General features: G+C 40.5%; 1 protein-coding gene across 1 annotated transcript in view; it reads right to left on the bottom strand.

The window, feature by feature from the left end:
* The window catches only part of LOC124554919 (molybdenum cofactor biosynthesis protein 1-like), a 67,545-nt gene that overhangs the window by 5,626 nt on the left and 36,875 nt on the right, over positions 1 to 25,044 (bottom strand). The window contains exon 6 of the mRNA XM_047128609.1: positions 19,890 to 19,975. Within this exon, the coding sequence (XP_046984565.1) occupies positions 19,890 to 19,975 (86 nt within the window). The remainder of the gene's footprint in view (positions 1 to 19,889; positions 19,976 to 25,044) is intronic.

The raw sequence follows: 25,044 nt of genomic DNA, 5'->3' as shown, positions 1-25,044 counted from the left end.
GATAAAAAAAATAAATAAATAAAAATAAAAGGCTTTCGATGCAGAAGAAATAGGGGATTGAGAACAACACGAATAGAATAAAGGGGGAAAAACATGAGGAGGAGATGGATGAGTACTGGAAAAACAGGAGACGACAAGGGAAGAAGAAGAAGTGAAGTTATTACATGATGAGAGATGGTGATTGCATTTGATTTGATTCAGTTTTCGTTACATATACTGAAAAAATGAGATGATTCTCAAGGGTGTGGAACATGTCAGAATGTATAACACAAAACATTTTAATATAATGAATACTACCCTGATCATTTGTCACGAGATTGTCAAAATAGGTGAATACAATACAGTAAACTGGAGAAGCTAATATTTACAGAATTAATACGCTGTCAGAATGAAATATTGTTGTTGTTGTTGTTGTTGTGGTCTTCAGTCCTGAGACTGGTTTGATGCAGCTCTCCATGCTACTCTATCCTGTGCAAGCTTTTTCATCTCCCAGTACCTACTGCAACCTACATCCTTCTGAATCTGCTTAGTGTATTCATCTCTTGGTCTCCCTCTACGATTTTTACCCTCCACGCTGCCGTCCAATACTAAATTGGTGATCGCTTGATGCCTCAGAACATGTCCTACCAACTGATCCCTTCTTCTGGTCAAGTTGTGCCACAAACTTCTCTTCTCCCCAATCCTATTCAATACTTCCTCATTAGTTATGTGATCTACCCATCTAATCTTCAGCATTCTTCTGTAGCACCACATTTCGAAAGCTTCTATTCTCTTCTTGTCCAAACTATTTATCGTCCATGTTTCACTTCCATACATGGCTACACTCCATACGAATACTTTCAGAAATGACTTCCTGACACTTAAATCTATACTGGATGTTAACAAATTTCTCTTCTTCAGAAACGCTTTCCTTGCCATTGCCAGCCTACATTTTATATCCTCTCTACTTCGACCATCATCAGTTATTTTGCTCCCCAAATAGCAAAATTCCTTTACTACTTTAAGTGCCTCATTTCCTAATCTAATTCCCTCAGCATCACCCGACTTAATTAGACTACATTCCATTATCCTTGTTTTGCTTTTGTTGATGTTCATCTTATATCCTCCTTTCAAGACACTGTCCATTCCATTCAACTGCTCTTCCAAGTCCTTTGCTGTCTCTGACAGAATTACAATGTCATCGGCGAACCTCAAAGTTTTTATTTCTTCTCCATGAATTTTAATACCTACCCCAAATTTTTCTTTTGTTTCCTTTACTGCTTGCTCAATATACAGATTGAACAACATCGGGGAGAGGCTACAACCCTGTCTTACTCCCTTCCCAACCACTGCTTCCCTTTCATGTCCCTTGACTCTTATAACTGCCATCTGGTTTCTGTACAAATTGTAAATAGCCTTTCGCTCCCTGTATTTTACCGCTGACACCTTTAGAATTTGAAAGAGAGTATTCCAGTCAACATTGTCAAAAGCTTTCTCTAAGTCTACAAATGCTAGAAACATAGGTTTGCCTTTCCTTAATCTTTCTTCTAAGATAAGTCGTAAGGTCAGTATTGCCTCACGTGTTCCAGTGTTTCTACGGAATCCAAACTGATCTTCCCCGAGGTTGGCTTCTACTAGTTTTTCCATTCGTCTGTAAAGAATTCATGTTAGTATTTTGCAGCTGTGACTTATTAAGCTGATAGTTCGGTAATTTTCACATCTGTCAACACCTGCTTTCTTTGGGATTGGAATTATTATATTCTTCTTGAAGTCTGAGGGTATTTCGCCTGTTTCATACATCTTGCTCACCAGATGGTAGAGTTTTGTCAGGACTGGCTCTCCCACGGCCGTCAGTAGTTCCAATGGAATATTGTCTACTCCGGGGGCCTTGTTTCGACTCAGGTCTTTCAGTGCTCTGTCAAACTCTTCACGCAGTATCATATCTCCCATTTCATCTTCATCTACATCCTCTTCCATTTCCATAATATTGTCCTCAAGTACATCACCCTTGTATAGACCCTCTATATACTCCTTCCACCTTTCTGCTTTCCCTTCTTTGCTTAGAACTGGGTTTCCATCTGAGGTCTTGATATTCATACAAGTCGTTCTCTTATCTCCAAAGGTCTCTTTAATTTTCCTGTAGGCGGTATCTATCTTACCCCTAGTGAGATAGGCCTCTACATCTTTACATTTGTCCTCTAGCCATCCCTGCTTAGCCATTTTGCACTTCCTGTCGATCTCATTTTTGAGACGTTTGTATTCCTTTTTGCCTGTTTCACTTACTGCATTTTTATATTTTCTCCTTTCATCAATTAAATTCAATATTTCTTCTGTTACCCAAGGATTTCTACTAGCTCTCGTCTTTTTACCTACTTGATCCTCTGCTGCCTTCACTACTTCATCCCTCAAAGCTACCCATTCTTCTTCTACTGTATTTATTTCCCCCATTCCTGTCAATTGCTCCCTTATGCTCTCCCTGAATCTCTGTACAACCTCTGGTTCTTTTAGTTTATCCAGGTCCCATCTCCTTAAATTCCCACCTTTTTGCAGTTTCTTCAGTTTTAATCTACAGGCCATAACCAATAGATTGTGGTCAGAGTCCACATCTGCCCCTGGAAATGTCTTACAATTTAAAACCTGGTTCCTAAATCTCTGTCTTACCATTATATAATCTATCTGATACCTTTTAGTATCGCCAGGGTTCTTCCATGTATACAACCTTCTTTCATGGTTCTTAAACCAAGTGTTAGTTATGATTATGTTGTGCTCTGTGCAAAATTCGACCAGGCGGCTTCCTCTTTCATTTCTGTCCCCCAGTCCATATTCACCTACTATGTTTCCTTCTCTCCCTTTTCCTACACTCGAATTCCAGTCACCCATGACTATTAAATTTTTGTCTCCCTTCACAATCTGAATAATTTCTTTTATTTCATCATACATTTCTTCAGTTTCTTCGTCATCTGCAGAGCTAGTTGGCATATAAACTTGTACTACTGTAGTAGGCGTGGGCTTCGTATCTATCTTGGCCACAATAATGCGTTCACTATGCTGTTTGTAGTAGCTTACCCGCATTCCTATTATCCTATTCATTATTAAACCTACTCCTGCATTACCCCTATTTGATTTTGTGTTTAGAACCCTGTAGTCACCTGACCAGAAGTCTTGTTCCTCCTGCCACCGAACTTCACTAATTCCCACTATATCTAACTTCAACCTATCCATTTCCCTTTTTAAATTTTCTAACCTACCTGCCCGATTAAGGGATCTGATATTCCACGCTCCGATCCGTAGAAGACCAGTTTTCTTTCTCCTGATAACGACATCCTCTTGCGTAGTCCCCGCCCGGAGATCCGAATGGGGGACTATTTTACCTCCGGAATATTTTACCCAAGAGGACGCCATCATCATGTAATCATACAGTAAAGCTGCATGCCCTCGGGAAAAATTATGGCTGTAGTTTCCCCTTGCTTTCAGCCGTTCGCAGTACCAGCACAGCAAGGCCGTTTTGGTTATTGTTACAAGGCCAGATCAGTCAATCATCCAGACTGTTGCCCTTGCAACTACTGAAAAGGCTGCTGCCCCTCTTCAGGAACCACACGTTTGTCTGGCCTCTCAACAGATACCCCTCCATTGTGGTTGCACCTACGGTACGGCTATCTGTATCGCTGAGGCACGCAAGCCTCCCCACCAACGGCAAGGTCCATGGTTCATGGGGGGGGGGGGAAACATTGTTATGCACTATTAATAAATTTATGTTATGCACTATTAATAAATTTAGCATACACAAAATACCTAATATTGACTGTTGCAACCAAGTACTGTCAAAACTTAAATCTAACATATTTTTACTTACGCTGGCCTAACAGTCTCTGTTAGGATATTCATCTGTAGAGTAGAAGGCATTGCCTATCAAAAAGTCATTCAAACTCTGTTTAAACTGTGCTTTATCTGAAACCAAGTTTTTAATGGTTGCTGGTAATTTATTGAAAATGTGTGTTCCTGAATATTGGGCCCCCTTTTGGACCAACATAAGTGATTTTAGGTCTTTATGTAGATTGTTCTTATTCCTAGTATTGATAATATGTATTGAGCTATTTGTTGGAAATATAGATATATAACTTGCATCAAATTTCATTATGGAGTAAGTATACTGAGAAGCAATGGTTGGAATTCAAAGTTCCTCGAATAGGTTCTGCACGATGTTCTTCAAAGACTGGTCCCAGATACTCCATTGCACCATTCACCAAACCTGATAACCCCGAGCCGTCAGTAACAAAAATTAAGTCTTGCTTAAGAGATTTACAGCACTACATGCACTTGTTACCAAAGTCTCATTTACTTTTAGAGCTATCGGTTCCACTTCCTTTTTGGCCCCACTTCTCTCTGTCTTCACTATATCCCATACAGTTCTTATTTTGTTGCCCGATACAATTATCTTTTTCTCTTAATAAAGCTACTTCGATTTCTGGATTACTTGATTCAATATTTTGCAGTATTCTTTGCAATGCATTACAATTCTAATATCAGAAATGTTCCTAGATAGTAGATACAGTCTCCTTTTTGCCCCACATGATATCTTTATTCCTTGTGTAATCCATGGTTTATCTTTTGACTTCTGTGTGATCTGAGTTACCTTTAGGGGAAAACAATTTTCAAAAGAGGAGGTAACTTTATTAATAAATGCTTTGTATTTTCCATTTGAGTCAGGTAAACATCTCTCCAGTTCATGTCTTTGAGCAATTTCCTGAATTCCTCAATTTCTGGCTTATTTATTATCCTCCTGTACTCAGATTTAATATTTTTTTATCCTGACAAGTTTCAACATTTAACACAAGATGCTACACGTCGTGATCAGATAGTCCATTTACTATTGGTTTTGTGATATGACTTTTTTCCCCTAGATTTGTTCATAAAGATATTATCAATAGCAGTCTCAGAGCATTTACATATCCTAGCTGCAAAGTTCACAGTAGGAACTAAATTGAATGATAGTGTTAAAAACACCAGCAACCACTATTTCCTCTTCTTTTTTTTTACACAAGCTATTCCTTTCGCTTTGTGAAATGAAGCACTGCCTAGTTCCAAAACACAGGACTACTATGACAAGGTGAAATGTTCTCAGAGTGCTACATGTATGATAGTAAATGTAATCCGCACTATAGTTGTTTTCTGAGTAGTTATGCTGTGTGTGTTTCTTTCAATCAGATGAAATGGAATAAAATCATCAATTTATTTATTTTGGCTCTTTATCACCAAGATACATTCAATGTTGGTTGAGGTTTATCTTTTGAATTCACTCCAGTGTAGATTGTCAAAATTTTATCAGTTGTCAAAGTACTTGTAACACAGTTTCCGAATTTACTGCCATCCAGGAAAGTCTCCCACTCAAATTATTCTCAGAGACTGAGAGCTGGCTGAAACCCAGAGTAGAAAGCTCTCACATATTTAGTGATTAATGGAATATATATCGGAAAGGCAGGTTAGACACTGTAGGAGAGGGAGTGTCCATTGTCTCTATTGAGGTCAAAGCTGATTGTGACAGTGAAGTTACCTGGTTGCCTATAACAAGTCTATGTGAAATCACGTTAATTAATGGATGTTTTAATCATCCACCCGGTTCTGCTATGACAGTTTTGGAGCCATTCAAAGAAAGTCTACAGACAGTAGCACGTAAATACCTAGATCATGCAATGCTAGTTGGAGGTTAATTTAGCCTACTGAGTATAGATGGTAGCCTATGGCTTTATTTCAGGGGGTGCAGTCAATCTTGTGAAGCACTTTTGAATGTGGTTTTCGAAAATTGTCTTGAGCACCTAGTTTGGCATGCCACATGCAATGGAAATATCTTAGACCTTGTAGTTACAAACAGCCCAGATATCATCAATGACTTCAGCATAGAGATGGGGATTAATAATCATGATAACATCATAACAACTAAGATTACAAAAATTAATAAATCAGTCAAGAAGGCTAGGAAAATGTTCATGCCAGAAAGAGCAGATAAGCAGATGTTAGCATCTCACTTAGACAGAACTGACATCACTTAGTTCCATTAAGATGGACATAGAGAGATTATGGTCAAAGCTTAAGCAGATCGTGAATTGCACTCTCAACAAGTCTGTACCAAGTAAACGAATTATGGATGCAAAAGAGCCACTGTGGTTTAACAATGAAATTCAGAAAATACTGAGGAAGGAAGAGCTACTGCACTCTTAGTTCAAAAGAGAATGCCAAATGCCAACAAGGAAAGGTTACTACCACTGTCATACCTCAGCAAAAGATCTGGCTGAGAAGCAGGGGAAATTATTGTCCTATGTAAAATCACTAAGTGAGTCAAAGTTTTCCATCAAGTCACTTGACCAGTCTGGTGTGGCAGTAGGAGATAAATGTTTTAAATTTTGCATTCAAGAAATCATTCATGCAAGAGAATCATATAAACATACCGTCATTTGACAATAGCACAAAGACACCTAACAACAATCACCACAAGAGGCCAGCGCTAGCACAAGTTGTTCACATGATATTCGTTGGACTGTTGCCTGTAAACACATGCCATGTCAGTGCTCTTGGAAGAGAGCTGTGGCAGTGACACGGCTCTGTTGTTGTTCCTGTGTAGTGATCTGCAATGACGGGACGGTACAGGGGGGGGGGGGGGGGGGGTGGGTCGAGATTCAAGCAGTAATTAAGAACTTCATAAAGAAAGGTATGAAAGCGAAGGACATTCATGCCGATTTCCAGAATACACCAGGGGACTCTGCTCCTTTGTCTTCAACTGTTGCCAAGTGGATAAATGAATTTAAATTTGGTCAGGAGAGCTTAGATGATGATCATCCATGAATAGGTCAGCCAAGATGTGTCACTACTCTAGAAATCATTGCAAAAGTGCGCATAATGATCAAGGAGGATCACCAATTTAGAGGGCATGAAATTTCTCACGCTTGCCAGATGTATCTGAAAGGTATTCACAAGATGGGTGCCGCAACTCTTGACGCTGGGTCAAAAACGCATGAGAATGGACATATCACAACAATGTTTGGCCTGTTTTAGGAGAAACAAGCAAGATCTTTTGTGCTGGTTTGTGACCACGAAGAAACTTTGTTTTACTACTATACCCCAGAGACAAAGCAACAATCAAAGCAGTGGAAACATGCTGAATCTCCGCCGCCAAACTCCTTCAGCGGGGAAGGACTTGGCGTCAGTGTTCTGGGATGCGCCACCAAATTCCTTCAGCGGGGAAGATCATGGCATCAGTGTTCTGGGATGAGAAGGGGATTCTGTTTGTACATTGTCTCCCCACTGGGCAAACAATTACTGGAGAATACTATGCTAACCTTCTGGACAAATTATAACAAAAGGTATGCGAAAAAGGCCAGGTTTAATAAGGAAGAAAGTCATCTAGCATCAAGCCAATGCACGCTCACACGCGTGTGCCATCGCCATGGTAAAATTACACAAACTAAGGTATGAATTGTTGCCACACGTGCCTCTTCCCTAAACTGAAAATTTTTCTTTGTGGATGAAGATTCACTTAAATGAAGAATTGGTAGCCTGAGTTGACAACTATTTTGTAGGCCTGGAGGAAAATCATTGTCGAGATGGGATCAAGGTATTGGAACACTGTTGGACCAAGTGAATTAATCTACAAGCAGGGTACATTGAAAAACAAAAAAGTTTCAGTGACATAAGTACTTTTTTTCTATTCTGTTTCAAGAACTTTTCAAACCACCCTCGTAAGCATCCCTGACACCTGAAATAATTAAAAACAAATAAGTCGCCAGTTGCAGATGGAATCTCAATTTGGTTTTACAAAGAGTGCTATATGGCACTGGACCCTTACTTAGCTTGTATTTATTGTGAATCTCTCACCCAGCAGAAAGACCTAAGCAACTGGGGAAAAAAATACAGAGGCGTCTCCTGTAAATACGAAGGGCGAAAGAACAGACCTACGAAATTACAGACCAATCCGTAACATCAGTTTGCTGCAGAATTCTTGTACATATTCTGGGTTTGAATCTAATCAGTTTCATAGTGACCAATAAGTTTATGTCCACAAATCAGTACAAAGCATCACTCATGGGCAACTCAGCATGCTCTTTTGTCATACGACGTCTGTTCAAAAAATTCCAGAACTTTGTCCACAAAATTTTCTGTGCTTATCTTTTAGTTACTATGGATTGTCTCCTTCGAAATACTCTCTTCCACAATTGATACACTGCTCCCAATATCATTTCCACTTCCAGGAGCAGTCATGACACACCTCTTGCTGGGTCGCATAAAGTGCTGTCTGCGAATTTTCTTTTATCTCACCTACCATTGCAAAACTTCATCCTTTTCAACTTTGGAAATAAAAAGAAGTCTGCAGGGGTCATACTATTCTCACATGGAACATCTCATTCTCTTTTGTGAGATCCAAAAAGTTTTTTTGGTTTTGACTCATGAGCCGTGGAATGAACTTGGCGGCAACACAATGCATTCCAAGATGCTGTGTCATTTCATAACATGATCCAATTGAAATGTTACATTCTTCTACAATCTCTCGGACAGCGAATCTTCGACTGGCACACACAATTTCGTTGACGTTCCTGACACAAGCGTCATCAGGGGACATCTAAGAGCGTCCTGAACAAGGATCATTTTTGACTTTTGTAAAGCCATTTTTAAAATGTGTGAATAATACGTAACACCGAGTATGGCTTAAGCACTCATCGCTATAGGCTCCCTGCATCATTTGGTGTGTCTCTGTAAAGGTTTTCTTGAGTTTCACGCAAAATTTAATGCAGATGCATTGCTCCTCTAACTTTGCCATCAAAAATTCACAAACCCAGATTCCATATTTCTTGATTTCCGAGAAGCATTTGACATAGTGCCTCACTGCAGACTTTTAACAAAGGTACAAGCACATGGAATAGGTTCCCAGACATGTGAGTGGCTCAAAGACTTCTGAAGTAATAGAACCCACTACATTATCCCGACGGTAAGTGTCCATCAGTGACTAGGGTATCATTAGGATCGTTCCAGGGATGTGTGCTAGGAGCGCTATTACTCATACTTTCTATGTGCATAACTGATCTGATGGACAAAGTGGACAGTAATCTATGGTTGTTTGCTGATGATGATGTGGTGTATGGAAGGTGTCATTGTTGAGTGATTTAGGAGGATAAAAGATGACTTGGACAAAGTTCCCAGTTGGTGCAATAAATGACAGCTAACCCTAAATGTAGAAAAGTATAAGTTACTGCAAATGAGTTGGAAAAACAAATCCATAATGCCAGAATCCTGCATTAGTAGTGTCATGAATGAAGAAGTCATATTGTTTCAATATCTGGACATAACTTTGCAATGTGATATGAAATGGAACAAACTTGTGAGGGTCATGGTAGGGAAGGTGAATAATCATCTTTCGTTTGTTGGGTGGATTTTACTAGTGTGGCTCAGCTGTGATGGACATCACATATAGGGTGCTAGTGTGATCTCTTCTTGAGTACAGTTTGAGTGTCTGGGATCCGCAAGGGGTCAAATTAAAGCAGACATTGAGGTATTTCAGAGGCAGGATACTAGATTTGTTAACAGTAGGTTGAAACAACAACATACAAGTATTATGGAGATGTTTCTGGAACTCAAATGGGAATCCCTGGAGGGATTTTGAGGAACACTGTGCTGACTGCAGAACAATTCTGCTTGCACCAACATACATTACGCATAGGGACCACGAAGATAAGAGATGACAAATTAGGACTCATAGAGAGGCATATAGACATTCACTTTTTCCCCACTCGATTGGCAGATGGAACGGGAAAGGAACTGACTACAGTCGAATTAAAATTACTTGATAGTTGGCACTTCAAACGCCAATAAGAGTTGTCAGCGTCACACTTGAACTGTCTGCTGTTGCCAAACTCCACCAAAATTGGCCAGTCACTTCCAATTCCTGGTACAGCATTCTTTCTTGATGTATTTGTATCCCGAATTATGAGCCCGACACTTTTATTATGTATTTCATGACACATGATAACTACACCAAAAACAACACACATTAACAATGCTAATGAAAGACACATATTTTATTCATAGCACTAACCAAACACTACTGAATAAATCAGCACAAGGTGTAATTCAGTATCATACTTACAGTTATCATATTCACAGAGATCATCTTACATTAGATAAGCTTTTCACTACACTGCGTGAAACTGAAATTTTTAAGGTTGCAATTCATAGTTGGAACTGGGTCACTACATTCACATATATAAATACTTCATGCAGTGCTGTGGCATAGCACAATGGTTGGCAGATTAATCTAATGTGTAGCATGTCGTAGGTTTGAATCTCATCAATGTAGCAAAATTTTTAATTCTAAATCTAACCAAATGAGTGTGATTATTATTTTCACTCAATTAATTGGTTTAAATGTATTTTTTTATTTTTAATACTTCGCTGCATCATTTTTCATCATTGTTTTGACTGTTCTATTTGGTCTTATTTTTCATCTTGTCATTATTTCTTCATTTGGAATCTGTCTCAGTCATCTATAATCCACGACTAAGGGCCCACACGGACTGTTCACTGGTTTCAAACATGGCAGCATGTGCAGCTAGTTTAAGGATAGTTACAGGTAACAAATGACACGGAGAAATTTCAATTTGCTTTCAGCCCTGAAATTGAGTTTTTGTTGTCTTGAGTTTACCCTTAAGGGTTAGCTTTAATCGCCATGAACAAAGCGATAATGATATTAGTACTGCTGCAGACTGTTGACCACAATTTTCTCAGCTGGGTTAGGACACAAGTTTACAGTCAGGGATACAAAACGCGTTGTCTGCCCCAGTTCAGTCACTGGTCACTTTAAATCAATAGTCAACAGAGTATCCAACATTTCTGACATACCTTGCACCAGCCACTAGAAAAATTGCTCTGTGTTAAACATTTAACATAATTTGTGAAGTGAGCTGCTTGTTTGTTGTCACCTGTAACCAAACGGTAGCTGGTAGCCAATGTGGCAAGATTGTTGCAGCAAGTGATTGATGTCAACTATCAAGTAATTTTATTCAGACTATTGTAGTGAGACAGGGTACCTTCAGCCATGCACCATATGGTGGCTAGTGGAGTATGTATGTAGATGTGGAATCAGTCTTTCCTTCTCATCCCATCTGGAAAGTCTCCCCTGATCTGCAGTTCTGGGTAACTTTCTCAAAATCTAACCTTTTTCCTAGACCTATCCTTCACCCCTCTTCCTTCCACTTCAACCCTTCTGCCTGAAGAATGAGCTACTGGCTCTGAAAGCTCGCCTAATTATAATCTTCTTTTATGTGTGTGCTCTGCCGCCACTTAGCGAGTAGATTGTTTATCTATCCAATTCAATTATCATGTAATCAAAAGCTGCATTTAACATGCCAAGTCTCTTTTACCAATCATTTTTAATATGTCCTACAGAATGTGCTGTCTATCCTGTCCTTTTTTGAGATTACTGTTTTGCTGTACTTTTCTACAGACATCATCTTACTTATTAGGAGTCAGTTCATTCATGTTGTTGTTGTTGTGGTCTTCAGTCCTGAGACTGGTTTGATGCAGCTCTCCATGCTACTCTATCCTGTGCGAGCTTCTTCATCTCCCAGTACCTCCTGCAACCTACATCCTTCTGAATCTGCTTAGTGTATTCATCTCTTGGTCTCCCTCTACGATTTTTACCCTCCACGCTGCCTTCCAATGCTAAATTTGTGATGCCTTGATGCCTCAAAATGTGTCCTACCAACCGATCTCTTCTTCTAGTCTAGTTGTAGAGCTGCATGTCCTCGGGAAAAATTATGGCTGTAGTTTCCCCTTGCTTTCAGCCGTTCGCAGTACCAGCACAGCAAGGCCATTTTGGTTAATGTTACAAAGCCAGATCAGTCAATCATCCAGACTGTTGCCCCTGCAACTACTGAAAAGGCTGCTGCCCCTCTTCAGGAACCACATGTTTGTCTGGCCTCTCAACGGATACCCCTCCATTGTGGTTGCACCTACGGTACGGCCATCTGTATCGCTGAGGCACGCAAGCCTCCCCACCAACGGTAAGGTCCATGGTTCATGAGGGGAGTTCCTTCATAGTCAACAGTTAAGGAATGGGTGGCTGAATTCATATGTGGCATATGTCTGTAAGATGACTCATGAACAATTTCCTAGAATTACAATCAAATATGAAAATGCTGAGAAAGAACACAGTGTGATATTGCAAGATCAGTAATTAAAAAGATGTGCAAAACAGTTGATGCCGTGGCTGTACCAGAAAGTGAGTGGCATATCTGTTGAAGCCTCACTACAACCTAATGTGAAAAACAATTTGGGACAATCTGACACACAACTGATTCTATGCACCAATCTGTTCCCGTGGATGAGAGATGACCGAAATGAAACAGCAGTTGCACAAAAATAGCCAAGGTGACTTCATCGGAGAGAAAGAGTGGTCATTGTTTTCTAGGATGCAAAAGGGATTTGTATTTTAGATTAGCTTGCAAGACTGAAACAATACCTCACAAATACTATGCAAGTATTCTGACTCAACTGGATGAAAAAATATGGAGCCAAGACCCAGGGGGAAAAAAAAAAGTTTATCGTCAGTGAAATGCATATGGTCACAAAGGCACTTTCACAATAGAAAAACTGGGAGTTTCAAGTGTGAAGTCTTCAAATATCTATTCCATTCTCCAATTTTTTCACATTCTGACTTTAGCTTCTTCTTCTTTTCTTTTTGTATGAATGATTCACTTAAGACTATATGCGTCACAGCTCAAAACCATTTTGTGAGTCAACAACTGGATATGTTTTCACTGCTCTGTCTCTTGTAACTCCGTTGGACATGGAGGTAGCAAATGAGGATATAGGATGTCCATGACATACTGCTGTGCTGTCAGAGTGACCTGAAGTCATATCCGATGCTGCCCCACACGCCCTCTCCCTATGTCGTTGTCATACTGACTGACAACTGCAATCGCGGGTCTTGCAGAATGTGACTCACTGCTGATCACATGACAGGTGCAGGTGTGAAAGGGTTACAATGTGCTCGGTGTACATTACAGCGATTCTCCCATGGGCTCGTCAGACACGGTCAACTGGAAGCTTGCTGACAAGCACGCTGCCCTTACGTTCCCAAGCAGTCCAACATGGGGCCACTACCACATCTGAATGTCTCACAAATCTGCATATTGCATAATTCAATCAGCCTGGCAAATGGAGACACACAATTGGGCCCCTTCAAATTTTGTTACGTGCTGATAATGCTGACTCACAGAAGTACAGGGCATCTGTGTCCTTCACAGGGATCACTCAACATCTTACACTCTTCACATCTCTTATAGCTCCTACCATTCATGGTAACAATCCGAGACACAAACAAAGCTAATGCAATCTGGTGGCCTTTGTATCCATTTCAGAGAGTTGCGACTCTCATAATTTACCACTGGTATGCACACTCGTGAAACTACGTTGCTTCAGGGAGCTTCCCTTTTTTTTCTTCAAGCAGTTTAGTTCTTTGAATCCATTTTTCTTGTAGCTCAGAATAATTATTTTATTGTGTAGCAAACTTAGAGACTAGCATTCTGCTCTGAGCTGTCGGAGTTGGCGGTCATGTGTGTGTGAGGTGTGCTTGCTTGTGTGAATGAATGGTGTGTATTTCTATTTCTTTTTCTGATGAAGGTTGTGGCCAAAAGCTTATGTGTAAGTGTCTTAACTGTGCCTGTCTGCATTTTAACGTGCCATCTTTATGGTAATTAGCACTCTATCTTTTCCTACACTGCTGATATTCCAACCTGGAGTTTCCATTGTTTTAACTTACGGTCTACTGTTTTATTTTGCAGTGCACTTCTACAAGTGTAATACACAAATGTTGCCTTAGGAAAGAGTCACAATAACATCCATGTCTACCGTTTGCTATTTTTTACTAAATAGCAAGTCACACTCGAAATTTAACTTAGCCAATGAAATAAGTTTGAAGATTTATTGTGTGTAAAAGACACTATGGCCCACTGTGTGGGAAATGTGGGAAGTTCTGTGCAGAGACGGAGTTATCCACAGACGTGGTAAGTCTGGGGAGCTATACGGGTGTTAAAACATCGCCACCTGCTGGGATGAGGGGCCACTTACTCTGTGGTGGCGCTGTGCCAGCAACGAGCTCGAACCATTGATTAGCACCACACATGACAATGACCAACCAGCTGCTTCTCTGTGCAGAGATATAAAATTTATCGATTTTGGACGTCGGGTGACAATCTGTCACATGGAGAACAATGTTTACTCTGGCAATTTTAACGCTAATCTAGTGTTCTACAACATATTAATGTGAAATGTTGTCTATGATGTTGAAGCGTGTAAGTTAAACTGATATCTGAGAATTTGTTGTTTTTGTGGCACTATCTGGAAAATGACCTCTCTTGCAGCTCCAAGCATAAATGTCAAGTGAAGAAGAATAATTAGCACAGCACACTGGAACCGAGTAGGGATCCGGTTTACTGCTCGGCCACTAAATTAGCATATTGTGAGTACACCAGAATAGACGCTGTACACACTTGCATATACTACATACACAAGTACAAGCATCGATCAAGCTACTGTGAAACTGCACTCTGTGTGACTCATCACTACATCAGAATACTGTAAATGTAGTGATTCCAATTTCTTAAGGTCTCTTCCTGTTTGTTTTCATCAGTTGGATCTTATTTTTCAAGTATGTGGGAATCCAATGAGCTGCCTGTTTGGACACATTCTTTCTGTATGTCCCACAAGTTGGATTCTTTGGAGACACATTGTAACAAGAGTTTTTAGGAATTTGATGGAGATTTCACGCTGGGTTCTGTGTGATGTGTTCCATCTTTTATTCTTGGGCCTAAGATTTTTACTACAATTTTACATTCTTCTAATTCAGTTTGCTGTTTTCATGTCTTGTGTTGGACAAAGAGTCTCTCTCATGCATAAAGAAATTCTAATTTGATCACTGTTGTACAATGTTAGATTTTAAAGTTCCAGGAAAAATACTTTTAGTTAACTGAGAGACAGTTTGTATTTTCTGAAATCTGGATTCTATGGCCTTCTTTTCATTATGATGTTCAGTGGTCTTTTTCACCTAATTATTTAAACTCTTTAACACCAAATACTATTTTGTTGCCTATATAAGTTCAACTAGTGCCATTTTGGTATCAGCCAAGAATTTTTTCTCCAGGTGAAATTAGTAGTCCAATTTTCCTAGCTTGCTCCCCTAATATTTCAAATTGCTTTAGCACATCAGTAATGTTTTTGTCAATTAGTATTATGTCATCGGTATAGGTTACACAATATAATTCTATCTTTAAGTTTAAGTTCTAGTCAGTGTAATAGTGCACCTGCTCTTCTCCATTATCTTACAATTTTCTTAGGGGCATAGTTGAATAGCAATGTGATATGCCATCCTATTTTCATATTCTTATGTCTGTCTTAAATTACACTGCTTGAAAAAAAGTGAGACACTCAGAAGGTGGGGAGAAAACAAATTGAAACATAGCGAATTTAGAGGATATGTGATGTTATTTCAGTGATAACAAAACAGAGTCAAATTTACACAGAACTTATCAGTTTGAGCCCACTTATCAATACAGCAATGCACCCTGTCTGGCCTGGACAGTGCGGGAGGATGTCGTAAAGCTGCTGCATACCCTCCTGAGAAAGGTGATCCACAACTGTTGTAACTGGATATTGCAATCATGGATACAGGCAGTGGGACGGAGTTGACGTCCATGTTGGTCCCATAATGTTCTATCGGGGACAGATATGGGGATTTTGCTGGCCACAGGAGTATATCAACATCACACAGACAATTTAAAGAGACACATACTACATGTGGACAAGCACTGGCCTGTTGAAAAATAGCACCACAATACTATTACACACTGCTGTACCATCAGAGTTCCCTCGGCCATTACAAGCCGTGACTTGAAGTCATACCCAATGGCTCCCCACACCATGGGACTCCTTTGTGACCCCCCCCCCCCCCAAAAATGTGGAAGAATGGGACCTCTCCCAATCTCCCCGGGTCACTGTCAAACTTCTCCACGATAGTCATTTGGAGCAGTGCAGGACTGGGACTCATTAGTGAACATAATGTGACACCATTCATTAGCAGTCCATACTTCTCGATCATGGCACCACTTCGCATGCAGTCATTTGCTTGAGTGTTAATGGCAGCCTATGCGCAGGATGGCAATGCCATAGTCTGGCTGCTCCTAGCTGTATGACACAGCATGTTGCAAGGAGTCTATTACAGTGAACTCCTGTTTATCCGAAATGATCAGGACGGTGGCCGGTTCCGATAACGAAAATTTCAGATAAATCAAAGTCCCCCTGTTTTCACATGTGAACACTCCAAATTGTGTCAATATTGCGAAATACGATCGTAAAACGTGCGTAGGGTATGTAAAACGTTTCTGATACGGTTGCAAATAACCCTGTACTTTTTTACTGAAAAAATTGTGTTGACATGTTAAAAAGGCACCAAACTATGATTGAAAACTCAAAGTTTTTAAATGCTGTATAACAAAGCTCGTTTATTTTGCATTCTTACAGAAAAAAATCTCCCTTATTTGGCAGCAGGAAAAAACAGGAGTTTTAATTTTATTACCTGCTCTTTTGAATAAAAAATAAACTACTGAACAAAATTGTGAAACAAATCTAGAGATTACTCAAAGGAACGAAAAGTCTGTCTAGAGAAACTTTCAAGAAAATTAAAAAAAAGAAACCTTTTAAGTTATCGACATAGAAGTTCTAGGATGCTTCATTAGAGTTTATTTTTTGGTAACGAAGTCACGAATGTCTTTTTTGTTTTTTGTTTTTTTGCTTGAGAAACTATTGCTGCAACAATACATCTCCAACATTGAAATCAAACTATTTCAGGATAAATCGTCTCCTCCTGTTGGCTGATGTACTCCAGGGCAGTTTGGATCACTTCGTAACAGAATGTGTGAGGAATATTTTTCTCTGATTCATCATCAGAAACATAGTCTTCTAACGCTTTATGATCGGTCACAATTTGGACGATTTCATCCTCAGTCACATGAAAAAATGCCATTTTCCATCCACTCTTCAATGTCTTCGAAGTGTGTGTCTTTACAACCAGCTTCTCCAGTAAATTCACCAAAATTATGTCAGCTTGAGTTTCGGTGTTGCCTCCTCCTTCCCACCACTTAGGTTGCCTTACGATCTAAGAGTTTTTTCCAAGACCTAACAAGAGGAACTGGAGGAATTAGATTCCAAGCTTCAGCAATCAATGAATGACACTTAAAACATCGATTTTTTTAAGAGCTTCCACAAAATCATCTGCAGTATCAATCACACGTATTAAGTATTCCAGCATCTTGCGTCTGTAATGTTTTTCTATCGCCTCAAGAATACCTTGGTCCATCGGTTGACATAGATATGTGACATTTTGTGGGAGAAATACAACTTTGATATCCCCATCTTGCAGATCACCTGGGTGATAAGGAGCATTATCCACAAGAAGTAGCGCTTTTCAAGGAAGTCCTTTTCCTTCCATGTAATTTACTACAGCTGGAACAAACTCTGCCTGGAACCACTCTCTGAAGATGGCACTGTTCATACATGCCTTAAGACTGATTCGTGTACCTCAGTGGTAAAGCTGGTTGGTTGGTGTCTAAATGCTCTTGGTGTTTTGGATTTGCCAATTAAAGTAAGACACAGTTTATGATTGCCAGTGGCATTACTGCAAGTGAGGACAGTAAATCTTTCTTTGATTTTTTTGTATCCGGAAGCCATTTCTTCTTCTTTAGAGGCAAGGGTTTTCGTTGGCAGCATTTTGTAATTCAACTCAGTCTCATCACATTTGTAAAGTTGATTGCCAGTATAACCTCCTTTGTCAATGATTGTGTGCAGTTTCTTCTTAAAATCAGCGTAGCAGCTTCATCCCCAGATAATGATTTGGCACTGATGGCAATTTCATGAATGCCATGCCGCTTCTTGAAACAATCCTGCCGGCCATTACTTCCGAGGAATTCTTGCTTCTTTCCTTCAATCAGCTCATCAGCTCATTTTGACAAAGTAGAGGACATGAAACTGACACATCTTTGGCTCTTATTTATTCGTGCCACAAAAATAATGCCTCTTCTAACTGAGGATGTGCACCTTTTCTCATTGTTTTTCAAGATTTCACTGCGCTGCCCAATGCTTGGATGGAACAAAATTTTTCAATTCCTGATCGATTTGACTTCCGATCAGTAATTGTACTCCTACTCTGCAGCAACTTTTGTGGGTGGCTCACCAGCATCAATTATCTGCAAAGTGTGAAGCTCTTTTTCCAACAAGATCACATTCGTTTTATGTTTTGTGCCCGTAGTCACGTTCAGTGTTCTTTTTACAGACACTCGACTGAGTCCTTTATGGTTTTTGGCCCCTTTTATCTCTGGACACTTTAAGGCACATAGTGGGAGCACAAAACCTCAAATCAGAAACACACAGATGCAAAACTTGACAACACTCGAGATGCACTAGACAAACTTTTGATTTTTGAAACCAGGCTGTGGCAGCCATCAAATGAAAGCATTCGATACATCTATGCCATTTCCTCTGTTCTACCCAAGCCCACATGGCAACACAACAGGGTGTTGTACGTTCACTGTTAAACACTCAGCTTTGGTGTACCGACAACAAGTGGAAAGTGTTAGGCGGCGCACTCTAATTGTCGGTTTCGACAGGGCTACGTTGCGCTGCATAGAACAATACTGTATGTACTGTACTTCCAAGGAGTTCCAATAGATGGCAGTGGCATACGAATAAGAAACACACTAGAGCTTCAACCAACACACGCACGAATTGATGATACTTGGACTTTTGACACGCACCAGTGCACTGATTAGCAGTAGATTGCCAAAAAACACTAGCAAATGCTTGGCTCCAGGTGCATGCAAATTGAAACTTGTCAAGCGTCAATCTAGCTAGCCAAAAGTGTAGCTGCACGAGAGTTTACTGTACTTGTTCTCAGATGGCAGTCACAGACATGAACAGATTACAATGTACTCAGTACACTACACAGTGATGCTCCCTTGTAGCGGTCTGATGTAGTCAACTGGAAGATTGATGATGAGTATGCCCTTACTTTCCAACATCAGGCCACTGTCAGATCCAAATACTCCAAAAATACAGATGTTGCAAGGTTTAACCAGGCGACCAAATGGACATCCACAATGAGGTTTCTTTCAAACTCTCATCAGATAATGCTGTCTCACACCAATATGCAGCACCTTCATATCCTCCAGAGTGATGATTCAACATCTGACGCTATTCACATCCCTTATATACCACACGATGCTTGCTAAACAGCAATAAAAACAAAGAACACTAATGAATAATGAAGGAAAAGACAGACTGTTACTTACCATAAAGAAGATACCTTAGGCTGCAGATGGGCAGAATTAAAAGACACTTACACAAAGCTTTCAGCCACAGCCTTCATCAGTAAGTAGTAATCTGTCTTTTCCAACATTGTTGATATTCCTACTGGAGTTTCCATTGTTTCAAGGACACTGATGCTTTTCTGTGAGTGTTTCCTTTATGATGTTTTCTGCATTTTAGCTATTTTTAAAAAAAAGAAAAAAAAAGAAAGAAAGAAAAAAAAAAGATTTGTTGCTGGAAAACTTCTGAAGTCCAATAAAGGAGTTACAACAGCCATATATGGTTATCTGGTGGACCTTGCAGAACCAAATTCTAGGGCTGAAATGTACTGTTGACCAATGGGCATTAATCAGAATGAATACTAAATAAAAAATTAAATCCAATTTTACACAAAAAACTCAGGTTCTATCACTGTTGTTTTTCGTTCTGTTTTGCTCTTATGTTTGCTATGACTTGTTAAGCAGAAATTTTCTTTCTATCTATAGAGTTACATTTGCTGTAATGTATCTTACCTGCATGTTGTTTCTTCTTTCTTCTCACTGCTGCCCCAATCATGGCAAGCAAGTCATCCTCACTGCATTTGCTTCGTATTGCATCTCTGAAACAACAGTTAAAACACCCGTTAAACAGTACCAGGCCAACACCACACAGTGAAATGTTGGTACACTAAAAAGGAAGAAAAACTTTGCAGAAATCTTCAACAGTAATCTTGTAGTCTGCAGTAGGCAACAGCAGGATAACAAACCCACTGGACAAAAATGGGAAAGTCATGATAGAAGTTACTTTTATTTTTATAAATAAACAGGTATCTTACACAAATGCTCAAGAGTATACATAGGATCTCAGGCTGAAGAGGTGGAGCAGAAACTGACATTAGTTTTGTTGAAGAGGGAGTAGTGGAACACAGCACAATTTCTTGCAAAATGAAGCCAAATTTATTGATAAACTGTTAATTAATTGCGAAGCTCACTAATGTGACCATTTTACAACAGGTACTTACTGCTTGGAGTATATGTGACTTTTCAGGCTTGCCTGATAGATCTGTTGCAAAAACACTTTGGGTTCCCCACCAGATAACATTATGCAAGTCCCTCCCTCAATATTTCAGTGACACAACGTTTTGGCATCTTCAGGTGATGGTGATTTCCACCATCACTGCTGCAAGATGGAACTGGCAATTTCCACATGACAGCTTTGAAATTTATCATGTGGATGACTATGACCATCATATTTAGAATTCAGAGGATTTCATAGAATACCTGAAAATGCTTAAACTAGAACTTTCAGATCTTTTAGTTAGCTCAAATGTTATATCATTACTTACAAAAGTGCCCTGCAGCCCTCATTAGAGGTTATTAGCAGCAAGTTTGAGAAAGAAATTGTGGTGCTGTTTAAAAATGTGCATACCTCATCCTATTTCTTATGTAACACCAACTACTTTAATCAAGTGGACAGTGTTCCCATGGGAGATCCTCTATTTCCCTTAGTAAATATCCAACATTCCTCCTTCTGGCAGAATGCTGAAGAGACATTTGTGGTGTGGCCCACATAATACAGACACTACCTATGTTCCTGCAGCATTTGCACTCGGTCCATCTAAATATTCAGTTCACTGTGGAAGTACAAAAAGATAGCAGCTTACCATTCCTGGATGTCACAGTTAGAAGAAAAGCTGACAGAACACTGGGGCTTAGTCTCTACTGCAAACTGATACACGCAGAGTTATATTTGCGGTCCAAAAGTTGCCGTCACCCTGCACAATGTGGTGGTGTCTTACACTCCCTGGCACATAGAGCACACGTGATCTCAGATACCGACAGTCTGCCTGGTGAACTGTAACACCTAAGAACAGTGTTCCAGCAGAATGTTTATTCTTGTAAACAGATTTGCAATGTGTTCTGAGCAAAGCAAGTTCAGTGTAGGGATGTAAATGAAGTTACTTAGACAAGCACTGCAAATGGCTTTCCTACCATATTTCAGCGGCATGTTTTCAAAAATAGAAAGAATCACTAAGAGAAACAGAATCAAGTGTGTTTTTTGTCTACCAGCAAAACTAAGGAATTGTTTGTCTTCAGTTAAAGACAATCTTGACCTTAGAAAACACAGATCATATATAAGATCTGATGCCATTATGGGAAATCTTATATAGGGCAGACACCTCACATTGTGCAAGAACACTGTGTTCAACAGCGCTGACAAAAATGCCACCCAGTAAATTAGTGGTAGCAGAGCACTGCCTGAATACAGGGTACCACATGTTTCCCAAGAGGACTGAAATTTTATTCTCAGGATCATCACTCTAGGATTGTGTTTTTAAGAATGAGGCATGTATCCATACGGTGGGCAATCTTACCAACAGGAATATGGAATTTTGACTAAGCACTGCCCAGAATCCAGCACTGACTGCCATGAAATTAAAACAGTAGAAACCAGATCCTCCGATGTATGACCTGATGCAGCACCTTGCAGAGAGTTAATTCAGCGTTTAACCACACGAGTGTCCAGAAGTGCAGTCATTGCCCACAACACATAAGCAGAAGGCTACTATGAATGGCATTTCCATCCAACTGGGAGTGCCTCCGTACTCCTGCTTCTAGCCTGACAAATTTCAATTCTGCTGTGCAAATATCACCAGTCACATCTTGCAGCAGTGATGACAGGACCCACCACTACCTGAAGATGACGAACAGTTGTGTTGGTGAAATATTGTGCGGCTTGCACAAAGTTATTCAGTGGAAAATCTGAGAAGATTCGTATACATTATTTTTCTGTGACGCAGGTAATGTGCAGCCAAATGTGATAATTTTCTGCATTTGCCTTTTTGTACATTTCAAAATACCCCAAAAATTGGCGAGAAACACTGAACATATGACATAACCAGATGACATACCCCACAGCATGTGCAGCAGTCGGGGTTGAGTGTAAAGGAATGATTGAGCAGTGCAATACTTTCATTTGAGCAAACAGAGCAAATTTCGAAAACATTTTGTAAATATGATCTGTTGTAAATGTAGATGTTACAAAATTATTGTCCCTGCTGTAATCAAGCAAAAGCAGTTCTGATTTTGTGTTTTTTGCTTCTGTCCTCTTTTTGTTTACAGACATTAGTTAGTAAAGAAAACATAGGTCATTTAATGGCAATGATGCTATTCTGAAGTTTATACTCATCTACTTTTTATGCAATACGGTAGGTTTTGATTTGTACTGTACTTTGCAAGAAATCAAGGAAACTGCAAGATCGGTAAATAAAATAATAAACTTCAATATAAATACATAATTGTTAAACACAATGAAAAAATACTGCCTGCCAGATGCAAGACTCAAATCCTGAACGCCATCACTAAAGTCGCACATGTGTGTCCGTAGCCACAATGATATGAATACTTGACTTGGGTTGGGATGATCAAGTGTGACAGACTGAGAGGCTCTACCACTGCAAGCATGACAAGGTACATCATCTGGTGACATTTATCATTCACTTTTGACACATTTCCCAACATTTGTATCATATCCAACATTTGTGATCCCATGTGTCTTGTATTAAATTACTTGTCTCAGGGTCATCTACAGTGCTTTGGAGGTTTCTAAATGTTAATACGCATCACCCTGTCTGTCTGTGTGTGTGTGTGTGTGTGTGTGTGTGTGTGTGTGTGTGTGTGTGTGTGTGTGTGTGTGTGTGTGTGTTTATATATATGAAACAAATACTAACAAAGAGATAGAGGGCCTGACCAGTACTTACCTCAGCTCAGTACAGCCGATTCATACACAAAACAGAACAGAAAATTGACGTATCCTAGCTTTCGGAACTTCGTTCCTTCATCAGGGAGGAGAGAGGGGAAAAAAGGGGAAGAAGGGAAAGTGGATTCAGGTTTTGTATCGGGGTCGGTTACAGGGGTAGGAACCGCTGGGTAGAGAAGGTGGTCTGGGAATATTGTAGGGTTTGACAAGGATGATACGGAGGTTAGGGGGTTGGCAAAAGGCAACTCTGGGTGGTGTGGGGAGAATATTGTCAAGGGATGATCTCATTTCAGGGCTTGACTTGAGAAAGTCATATCCCTGGCGGAGTAATTAGTTGATGTATTCGAGGCCAGGATAATATTGGGTGACAAGGGGGATGCTTCTGTGTGGTCTGGGGGTAGTACCATTGTTGTTGGGTGGGGAGGAATGTATTGCTTGGGAGATCTGTTTGTGGACAAGGTCTGCAGGATAGTTGTGGGAGAGGAAAGCACTGATATATAATATAATACAGGGAAACATTCCAAATGGGAAAAATATATCTAAAAACAAAGATGATGTAACTTACCAAACGAAAGCATTGGTATGTTGATAGACACACAAACAAACACACACACAAAATTCAAGCTTTCGCAACCCACAGTTGCTTCATCAGCAAAGAGGGAAGGAGAGGGAAAGACGAAAGGATGTGGGTTTTAAGGGAGAGGGTAAGGAGTCATTCCAATCCTGGGAGTGGAAAGACTTACCTTAGGGGGGAAAAAGGACAGGTATACACTCGCACACACACACACATATATCCATCCGCACATATACAGACACAAGCAGGGTATATGTGTGGATGGATATGTGTGTGTGTGTGTGTGTGTGTGTGTGTGTGTGTGTGTGTGTGTGGCATACTGATCTGATCTGAACTATGCAGCCTTAAAATGGAAGTTTTTTGATCACTCCTTATTTTGCTCCCTGCCACCTTGGCAATATGTACCGCAAATCATCAGACAGACGACCTTCCTGCATGCTTCATGTTGTGTCTAGACAAGACAGCCTAGACACAATGAGAGGAAGCCGAAAGGCATGCTCTAAGTTAAAAAAGGAGGGCGTGAGGTCTAAAACAGGATACGTAATGAATGCTATAAAGAAAAGTACGTAGCTTCTGGAATACTTAACTTTAATCCATCCTTTTGGTACATCTGGAGATTGTGGTGATACAAGTGAGACTCTTTATATACATGCAATGTTACTAATGGCGCCTTGCTAGGTCGTAGCCATTGACTTAGCTGAAGGCTATTCTAACTATCGGCTCAGCTAATGAGCAATGCTTCGTCCATGTAGTCGCTAGCAAAGTCGTCCGTACAACTGGGGTGAGTGCTAGTCCGTATCTCGAGACCTGCCTTGTGGTGGCGCTCGGTCTGCAATCACACAGTGGCGACACGCGGGTCCGACATGTACTAATGGACCCTGGCCAATTTAAAGCTACCACCTAGCAAGTGTGGTGTCTGGTGGTGACACCACATTCCTCCCCTGCAAATCGGCGAATGGTCGTGTTATAAGGCTTCCGCCCGCTGTGGGGAGAACCCCATGTTGACGTATGCGATGAGGTGGGGAGCCTAACAACAGGCGAGGCTGTGCCACCCGCACACGGCCATTCGGTCCAAGGGGAGCTAGGAAACACCTGAAAACCTAGTCCAGGGTGCACGTCAACATGCGGTGTATGTGCCCGTAAAGAGACAGGAGGGGCCGAAGGGTCGACCTCCATTGCGTCGGGGTACCCGACGCGTGAAGACGCCATGTGGTCCGGAGCGGGCAAGAGTTCCATGGCGGAGGACAGCTGGTCACGGGAAGCGATCGGTGGCGTGTGACCCAGGGAGACGCTTGGTGGCTGCAGCGAAGCGTCCACTGCGGGCAGCACCAGCTGGACAGGCGGCGGCGGCGGAG

This window comes from Schistocerca americana, chromosome X (genome assembly GCF_021461395.2).
Source record: "Schistocerca americana isolate TAMUIC-IGC-003095 chromosome X, iqSchAmer2.1, whole genome shotgun sequence".
NCBI lineage: Eukaryota > Metazoa > Arthropoda > Insecta > Orthoptera > Acrididae > Schistocerca > Schistocerca americana.
The sequence above is the reverse complement of the archived record's forward strand: the minus strand, read 5'-3'. Positions and strand labels throughout refer to the sequence as shown.